We start from the raw sequence: 9812 nt of genomic DNA, 5'->3' as shown, positions 1-9812 counted from the left end.
TACATTGGACCAGTCAAAAATGCAGTGACATCTCATTTCTTCAAATCTGAAAGGGGGTTTTGGACAGCGTTGAGGCTTTACTTAAAACGTCTAATATGCTTTCACCACATTTGGAGGCGCAAAAAGTCGAAAATCAGTCGCAGCGTTGCAAATTAAGTTTCCCTTAACTCTCCCCTTAACTCTCCCCTTAACTGCTGAATCGGAAGCGGAGAATCGAAAGCTAACTTCAGCGTCGTGCACAGACGGGGGCGGCGCTGCAGACTGTTTTCATTTCTTCGCACAGTTGGAGATAAAACAAGGAAGAAGCATGAAACATAAGTGAATACAGATAACAGCAGGAACGGTAAACAAAACCGGACAACATCCTTTATTCATTCTTCTCTTTATTATTCTTTATTATAACGGTCATTTACATCCTCAATTGCTGTTGTATCGTTTTTATTATATGAATGTAGCCTATGATCGTGCATGCAACTGTAATTATTGCATGTATGCAGTCATGTCGTAGTCTCCGCCTTTTTAAAGATATGGCTAGCAACTGGCATCTCGTGGTTTAGTCCAGTTTAGTACGGATTGTTCCACTTTAAAGGGATAGTTGGGATTTTTTGAAGTAGTATTTCTATCGGTACTTTTTCTGCTTTAGATTCAAGAGTTTGTTTATTCATTTTACCTGCTTTAGCCTTTAGGAGATCATCTCATTTATCTGCTTGTGTATATGGGTATTTCTTTTACTCCAATTTTATCTGCTTATATGAGCTTAATTCACTTGTCCTTTCACTTATTTTTATATAAAATGGTATTTTTGCACGAATATTTTATTTTTATTCTGTAAATCTTTTAATCTGGAAATCTGCTTAAGCTTTTAAAGTGCCACATAAATAAAAATTATTATTAGTAGTAATAGTATTATTATTATTACTTAGTGTAATGTAACAAACACAAAGTAGCAGAAAATACAGTGGCCTAGATGTCAGTTGGCACGCCCCCAGTTTGGAGACACAGGTTGGAGTCCAACACAGAAGACAAGTTATGTACTGCTGTGGTTTGGGTTCAGCATCACAACATGTGTGTTTGCGCTGTTCCTTGTTGTTTTGTGTCATTGTGTTTTGTGATTCTGTCTGAATCAGCCGCACCATGGTTCAGTGGCAGCTCTGCACTCTTGAGCAGCTGATGAATTCAGGGTTCGGCCGTCCTTTTCCACGACACGGCCTTCAGCTCCTGTTTTGGTTTGCCAACCAATGTGTGACCTGTGAACTCTTAAACTCTGTGGTTGTCATGAAGGTAAGGCTAGATTAGATAAGAAGTTTAATTATTTGCCATGTTAATGATTGTAATATGCTGATTTTTCTATTTGCTCTTATTAATAAGTCATTAAACTATGTTGAGGAACATAGTAACATACATACACATTGGTAACCAATTCAGAATTCCATAATATTAATGCATTTATCTGTATACTTTATTCAGCTGTGCCTTAATGGAGTTCATCGCATGCAACAGTATTTTTCAAGACAAACGATGGGTCATGCCCCTGCATTAATATTGACTGTTTCTAATTAAATTTACGTGTATAAGAAAGAAGTAAGACAATACTCTGTAAAGTGACCAGAGTCTGTTTCCACAGCTGGTGTCAGATTGTCAACCAGAGAAAGGTTTCTACGGTTTCCACATTTTTGGCAATGTTGAGGAACTTCTACCTGTGCTGAACAGGCCCAGGAATCGCAAGAGAAAGACAAAGGTTTGTGAAGTTGTTTGTTTATTTGTTTGTTTGTTTGTTTGTAATGCAATACAAAATAGAGTGACCCAGTAAATCAGTGATGCTCAACTTACAGAAATCTGGCCCTGACAGGGTGCCAGGTGGCCAACCCCAACTATTTTCTAATTCAAAATAAAAATAAAGTGATTCACACTGGGAATTGTTCTTGTACTTGTAGTATAAAAGTGCATAAAACAACGTCAACAAAAATAGAGCTTGTTTATCGAAAAAATGCCAGTGGAAGATCCTCTCCATCCCAGACAGAGGTCCTAGTTTAACCCGTAATGTCCTAAAATCCTAGAAATGTCCTGAAATCTTAGAAATGTCCCCCAAATCCTAGAAATGTCCTAAAATCCAAGAAATGTCCCACAATCTCAGAGACATCCTGAAATCCTAGATATGTCAAAAAATCCTAGAAATGTCCTAAAAGAAATGTTCGGAAATTCTAAAAACATCCTAGAATCCAAGAAATGTCCTAAAATCAGATAAACACGTATGGGATGCTGTGACTGGCCTGTCAGTTTGCGAGTGGCTCCCAAGCAAAGCAAGTCCATGTACCACAACTCCCTAATGTCATTATTTCCATCCATCTGTGTTTCCAGGCAGCAGTTTATCTTTTTACTCCTCCATCTATCTCGTTCATATACAGATGTTAATCTCTCTCTCTCTGTCGCTGTCTCTTTCAGGTTTTGTACTATGAAGTTGGCAACCTGAACACAGAAACCTACCCAACCTCTGCAGACCTCCCCACATATGTGAGGGAAAATTATGGGTTGCATGGTAACAGCTGTGATTACAACATAGACCGCATCATCATCAGTTACCAGGTGAAAACCAGGGTGGTGGAGATGGTGTATGTCACAGAGCATGACGGAGTTTCCTTTGGGAAGTTCAACGCAGACAGAACTTATCAAGTCAGCCTCGAGCTGATTCAAGCCCTGCAGAACCCGCAGCTCGATCTCACCGCTTTTCTCACACAGACGGGCTACTGGGGAAATATGCAGGTGGTTCGGGCTGACAATTTGGAGATGCACTACCCAGAACTGTCAGCCCAGCAAATGTTTGACTGGATGCAGAACTATAGTGGATATACAGCAAGAACAGTACGTGATGGTTTAAGTTTCTTCGAAGAAACCTTCAACCAGCAACTGAATGTAAACAGAGAGCCCTTCAGCTATGACCAGAATGTGTACTACAACGTCAACACAACCTCAAACAACAGCGGATACGTCGCTCGCTACAGTGACGTGCAACAGAGACCAAGAGTCTACAGAGACAGCAATTGGATATACGACTGGAAGCTGTCTAGAGGTAAAGATCCAGTCAGCATTCTTCTCATGTATGTGCAGTTTATTTAACCCTTTGAAACCTGGATCGACATCAGTTTTTCTTGCATTCAGATACCTTTAACAAACAGTTAAGCCTTTGAAATGTGAGCAAATTGGTTTTATTTCTTTGGAAAACATGGAAAAAGGCCATCAGTTACTTGAAATGTTCTGCAAATCGCAAAAAAAGTAGGAAAAGGTGGCAAGAAGATTACCTGAAAATTATCTTTAAAAAAAAAAGAAAGAATCATTAGAGAATAACCAAATAACTGGAGGAAAATATTAAGATAACCCTATTCATGATTCATTCTACATTTAAAATGAGGTTATAGAAATATATAGTTAATACTGATATTTATTATATATAATATAATATTTTATTTTAGCACTTATCCAGGTAATTTCCTTTTTTTCACTTTTGATTTTTTTCTCTAATTTCAGGTTATTTTCTTGTAACTTTTTCACAAATTCTTGCTATTTTTTTGGTCATCACTGGTTAAGTTGCTCACTGCCTTTTCCTCCATCTCTTTGAAAAAAGTCGGGGCAATTTGCTCAGGATTAAAAGGGTTTATGCTGGACTGTCAGGCATAATTATGACGCTGCTTTACCCTTTGTGATTTTCTGTCTGTAGGTTTTCATGAAGCAGACAAGAAAGGGAACGGAGGTGGTGGCATCAGCTTTGTCAAGATTCTCCTCGGTGCTGGAGCGCTCTACTTGGCGGCCAAATGTTTCAGCTGGCTGAGGAGCTGCTGGAAGGAGGATTTAGATGAATACATTCTCAAGAAGATAACATGGAGGACTCCAGTTTATCAACATCATCCCATGCTGGATTATGTGTACTAAAATTTTACAGTGAAGAATGTCTTTTTAGTCCGACATGAAGATGCTGTACATTGACTGTCAATGTTATCTGAAGCAAGCTTGAACTCGAAATAGCTGCAACCTCCACACCATTTCAGCCTCTTCAGCAAAAACCAGCCCAAACACTGAAAGAAAATGAACGTATTATATGCTTCTGGAAACCATGGATATGTTACATTTGTTTGTTTTATACATATCACATATCATCGTATTTGTGGTGCAGAACCTGGGTGTTTTTTTTACACACTCATCGCAGCATTTTCCAGTGGGGTTTGTGGCACCAACAGGGTTCCTGCAGCTTAAGTCAAGTGAGATTTAAGACTTTTTTAATGCCACTTGAAATTAATTTTAAGACAAATTTTCTTGTTACTCAAACTGAGATGCATTACTTTGACCAAATGTGTAGTATGACAAAACATGAAATGTCTTTGGTGCAGTGAAAAAGTTGGATTTTTTTGCCACAAACGTTGGGAAAAAAAACCCAAAACAACCTTTTTTGGGTGAAACACATCGAAGACATGAATATATTATATTATTATAAAAGTATTTTTGAATTTTACTACCTGAAAAGGGAAATATCTGGCACTTCTGTCCGAATTTCTTAGTTTGTGTTTTTCACTCTGCATGTGAGATTAAACTGCTTGAATTCCTATCATGATGAGTTTAACAAGAACTTATTAAAATTATTAACAAAAAATAGATGTTACCAATTATTTTACAATTTACAATGCAATGTCAGAAAAAAAACTTCAGAAAATCCTATTTCCCATGTCTGGGCATTTTAAGACTTTATTAATCATTTAATATCAATTAAGGCCTTATTTTTAGATGAATGAATTCAGTGCCTTTTAAGACTTTTTAAGGATCCACAGGAACCCTGCACCAAACCTGGGTTCATTTTTATGAACCCATCACCAGTTTTTCTAGCAGCTTTTGTGCCACCAAACATGAGTGTGTAAAGCCAAAACCTGATCCTGAAAAGTGTTTTTTGTGCCTAAACCTAACTAAACCTTCACCACAGCGTTGTTGAGAAACATAAAGTTTCAACCTATCCACGACAAAATAAAATGCAAATGTAACCGTATCCAGGCTTCACAGAAATGTACAATGCCAACATTTTTTCTGAAGTTTAGGTTGCAAAAACTTTGGCCAACTTTGGACAAATTTTTTGTGGACCAACCAACTGACCAACATAGGGAGCTGTGTTGGTCCCAACTAATAACAAATCGTGGAGACTGACGCACTGATATTTTAAATTGATGTAAATTGCACTGATAAGTTGTTTTGAATTGACAGGCTAAAATTTTGTAATTCTTACATTTGAAACACTTTGATAAAACATGAATGTGTTTGTAAAAGACCAGGGAACAATTATGTCACAGTGATGAACAAAAAGCAAACCAAGAGAAACACAACATCTGCTATTTGTCACTGAGATATACTGAGATACGTACGAAGCTGTGTCATTGGGTGTTTCAGGCCTCTGTGAGCAGGACTGCTTTATGTCAGTATTTGATTTCTACACTGTACATCAATGTTGAAGGGATCAATGTCATATTGAACCATTCCCATCTGGTCGTTTTATGTATGAACTACATCATAATTTATATTGCACTATAAAATTATGTACAACTTATCAGAGACTTTTATCCAAATCACCACTCATTTGAAAAAGTATTTAAACACATCAACATGGACATTAAAGTCTATGAAAAACTTGTTAGTGTGCTACTCAGTAGGTGGTGTTTTTATCCTGTGCAACTCCTGCACAAAACAAGCACTTTGTCATGTTAAATATAGTCATGTTAAATATAGTAGGTTCCTTCTATTTTTTTTTTTTTTTTAAAAAAGAGGATACAGATTTTACTTTCACATCCAACACAACATAGTCTACAGGCTGTGGCCATTGCAAATTGCAAGTGTATCAGTACAGACAACATGAAATATTACAGCAAGTAAAACCAGTATAAAAAACTGTATAAAATAATAAGAATAAAGGTACAACTACTAATAACAGTATAAATAATGTATGATATATAAATATGCATTTAGAGCATGGTATTTGCAAATCAAGTCCAACACTGACAAGCAATGCGGGAATTGTGTGTGTGTTTGTATGTGTGTGTGTGTTTGTGTGTGTGTGTGTGATATTGGCTGGCTGTTCAGTTAAAGAGAGTGAGAGATTCAAGATTGAGCATTTTCCCTCACAGCTGAGGTTAAAGACTATATATAATCGGATGTGAAATTAAATTGATATTCAATTGTCATAGAAAATGTTGTTAAGAACTTGTAATAAATTTCATCCATTTATCTTGAAGTTTTTAATGGGGGCATTTTTTTGTAACTTCATGTTTTGCTGTGTGCTAGTGTCTTTTCTGATGTAACCACTGGAGGGTGCCACAATCAAACATTTTAACATTTGGACTGTGTTATATTGATACAGTGTGTGTTCTGTTCATGCTTAAGTCATGGTATTTGAATTTAGCTGTGCATAATATGAAGGAAAAATGTCAAATTTTGGTTCATGTCTACAAGGAAATGAACACTATATGGACTGAAGAAGAATACAAATACACTGTATTGACCAGCATGTAACCAAGCAACCTGTTGTTTACTTTCTTTTCTTCCTTCTTTCAATGCAACCGTTTTCCTAACTGAAAGATATCCGTTGCACCTGTTTGGCTGCAGGTTAATCAAAACAATAACTGTCATGAATAGAGCAGATGGCAAGCAGGGGCAGACTTCAAAGCACAGTGCCGTACACAAAGGTTTTATAAGTTTAAACAGGATAAAGGGGCGTCATATTAAAAAAATTAAGACAATCAACTGACTTTAAAAACCCCCAAAGTTATAAATAACCATAAACTGTACACAGGAAGTGGTCAGTGTTACATCACCCTTTGGTTAGTTTGACATTTTGGCTGGTGCTGTCTTGGTGTTTTGGAGCCAGAAGTGAATATTTGGACGCTCTAAATCATACTCAAGGGCTGCTCAATATATTGTCATTATTATGCACACAATGGCCAAAAAGATCTTTATCCTAATTTATCATCCATTTTACTCAGAAGGGAATACTTATTTGCAAAGTGAACAATATGCTCTGTTGAACAAGACTTGAAACTAGTGATTTAGACAGTTTGTCAGGGCAGTTTAGCCCTACATGTGGAGTTTAATGTGTCAGAATTTAAATTTCCACCCAAGTAAAGGCCTTTTAAATACAGTTCAAAAGTTTCTGATGCACTCTGCGTTCTTCAGACGAATCATATAAATTAGGCCAGAGGGACTAGATACAAGCTGTGGCGTAGCATCTAAAGGAGTGTGGTACTCGATTAACCTTTGTGAGGAAATCTTGACCCAGACTGTGGTGAAAAGTGTGCAGCACTTTGATTAAAGACACTTATCTACTGCTTTCGGATGCAGCATCTTTAACAGCTGGGAAGTTCAACAACACTTGAAATTTCAGCAAGCTAGTAACAATGTGAGTCAAAAAATAAGTAAAAAAATAGAAATGTAAACAACAAAAACAATCGAATAAATAATAAAAATGAATGGAATTAAACTGTCCTTTGGATTTCCTGTAAACAGTGTGGATATGTGCATCAACACCATTATAATTTCCCCCTTTCTCGAGAATTACTAAATCCGGTCTCATTCCCAGGGCGTCAAATACGGCAGTCCGGTCAGTGGCCCTCAGCTTCTGTTACCAACACACAAGGCACATAGGCTTTCATCTAACTACTGCAATAACACAGTAGCAAGTCTTAAAGCACGGGAGGGGTGAATTGGTCAAACATACATCAGAGATTCACCCTGGAGACCGCTGTTTGTGTCCCATTTCAGACAAAAAGTAAAAACAAAAACAAAACCCAGTAGCAAGTGTGGCCTGCTTTTTTTGACGGGTTAAGGTCAGTTCATAGCATCTGCGTCCATGTGTGGGTCTGCTTTGGTCCGTATGACATAAAAGTCCACAGCTCTCTGCTGACGTTCAATGTGGAAACTATTTCTGAGCCTTGAGGAGTGAGAACATGTTGATGTAGACAGTTCATCGTTTGTTCTCAACCATTATCGGCAGCATTTGCATAAACTGGCACCATGCGATGAGCCTCCAGTTTATAATAGACTGTTTTTAGATCGGCGTCGTCAGCAGGTCTTGATGAATCCACTAAATGTCCTCCCTGGAGGAGCAAAAGTAAAAAGAGTGAGTGACATGAAGAATTTAAGGGATACATTTAACTGATTTGGTCACAATCTGTCTTTCTGATGGTCAAACCATCTCAGTGATATAGCTTAAGTGGTAGATGCAAGTAAATATTCATGGAAATCTTTTGCTTTACAATATGATGCTGCTAGCCAGTTAGCAGGCAAATCTTATCTTACAGTGAAGCAGTAGTTTTTAACATCTGACACTGTTTGCAGACATGTTACCCAGGAGATGTATGACGCCACCTCCCTCAGTAACATCAACAGACAAGATGAATTTACTTTGTGGGAGGATAACTATGCAAACACTGCTAATAGCACTGCCTAGAAACAGGAACATCATTATGGTTAAACATTACCGAGACTGAGATGTGTTTGAATACCAACCTGACTGTGTCTGTCTTCAGATATATGGATAGCAGAATACTGCACATCTGAATCTCTGTTCAAAGAATCTGTAAAGACACTAAAGTTAAATGTAACTTTATGTGTAATGTTTATATGACAGACATTTTTGAATCCAGAATGACAAAGTGCTTCACCGTTACAAATAAACACCAAGAAAACAGCCCAAAAAATATTTAAAGTGAACTCCCTGTTTTCCCATGCTTTTGTGTTTGAGTGACGAATGGAGACAACAATTTTTGATACTAGTCCAGTCTTGAAAGAGACCACTGCAGCTCGCAGCAGCAAAACAGGCTAAAATGTAGCCACTCATAGTGGATGGTACAACACATTCTCATCCCAAGTCATCACATATTGCCACTTTGTAATGGACTTGAGCGTCTACATATTATGCTCTAGGTATCAGTTTGCATCTGGTCTTTACATTTCAGGATGCCACAACCATTATGTCAACACAAGGACATGGTGGGATTATGCTGCATGTGGTTATGTTTAGGCAACAAAAGCACGAGGTAAGGTGTGGGAAAAAAATCTCATTCAGGTGGAAAGCAAAACCGGACTTCCACATGAAAGTCCAAAGTGAAGCAAACTCCACAGTCCTGCATATACGTACGGGATTTGTTAAACTCATCCACTGCCCCTCACACCCTCCCTATAGCCACCCAAGTGCTTTTAAAATTCTGTCATTACTGACAGTATTTCAACTTGACGCCGTTCTGTGGCATATAATGCAGACGTGACAGGTGTCGTTCAATACATTCTCATGTATCAACTCGAAGGAAATACACTGCGAAAAGAATTAGTCTGCCCATCACTACTGCGGAGTGACAAATGTTCACACTCACTATTCTTGTATGCATAACTCTGTCTGCATCATCTGTTTCCATTTGCAGCAGTGAGTCAACGCTCATGATCTTATAACATCCTGTATAGCAAAAACAAACAAATGATATGACATTACACAGGAAAAACCCGTGGCCAGAGCTACAGCTCCCACAGTTACAAAGAGCTATACAAAACTACATGGGGATCTGGGGAAATTCCACTGATAAATGGTTAATGACATGTTGTTTTTCCCGGCCTTGTGTTAAAGGGAACTTCCTGATGTTACATTTTGACCTGATTCTCACAGAAATACATTAAACCTAGACCTCATAACAGTGCATTATTTGGTGGGGAATATATTATGTTGAAATAATTTCCAGGGCCAGAGGATGTGGACTTTTCTTGTATTTCTATAAGATCAAATTGCTGTGTTCATATCT

General features: G+C 37.8%; 1 protein-coding gene and 1 long non-coding RNA gene across 3 annotated transcripts; one reads left to right on the top strand and one right to left on the bottom strand.

Annotated features, from left to right (window-relative positions):
• The first annotated feature begins 288 nt into the window (after positions 1-288).
• LOC121941522 lies at positions 289-5774 on the top strand. Of its 2 annotated transcripts, XM_042484332.1 has the most exons (5): positions 289-343; positions 1128-1281; positions 1625-1738; positions 2443-3067; positions 3713-5774. In XM_042484332.1, the coding sequence occupies exons 2-5, from the start codon at positions 1135-1137 to the stop codon at positions 3922-3924; spliced, it is 1098 nt and encodes a 365-aa protein (XP_042340266.1). In that variant the 5' UTR covers positions 289-343; positions 1128-1134; the 3' UTR covers positions 3925-5774. The 2 variants fall into 2 exon arrangements, with proteins under 2 accessions (XP_042340266.1, XP_042340264.1); XM_042484330.1 differs by lacking the exon at positions 289-343 and having other exon boundaries at positions 1027-1281.
• Positions 5775-7350: 1576 nt separating this feature from the next.
• On the bottom strand, positions 7351-9806 carry LOC121941539. Its single transcript, XR_006105760.1, has 2 exons — positions 8530-9806; positions 7351-8117 (listed from the first exon to the last, which is right to left on the bottom strand). It is a non-coding gene; the product is annotated as an uncharacterized LOC121941539 (long non-coding RNA).
• Between the last annotated feature and the right edge of the window lie 6 nt (positions 9807-9812).

The sequence above is a fragment of the Plectropomus leopardus genome, chromosome 4 (assembly GCF_008729295.1).
Source record: "Plectropomus leopardus isolate mb chromosome 4, YSFRI_Pleo_2.0, whole genome shotgun sequence".
Lineage (NCBI taxonomy): Eukaryota > Metazoa > Chordata > Actinopteri > Perciformes > Serranidae > Plectropomus > Plectropomus leopardus.
Note: the sequence above shows the minus strand (reverse complement) of the source record. Positions and strands in the feature narration are given on the sequence as shown.

Excerpts from the sequence above, each read along its gene's own strand:
- LOC121941522 (XM_042484332.1), top strand. The coding sequence starts at position 1,135 with ATGGTTCAGTGGCAGCTCTGCACTCTTGAGCAGCTGATGAATTCAGGG. Across the intron at positions 1,739-2,442 it reads ATCGCAAGAGAAAGACAAAG|GTTTTGTACTATGAAGTTGG; the intron begins GTTTGTGAAGTT and ends TGTCTCTTTCAG. Across the intron at positions 3,068-3,712 it reads CGACTGGAAGCTGTCTAGAG|GTTTTCATGAAGCAGACAAG; the intron begins GTAAAGATCCAG and ends TTCTGTCTGTAG.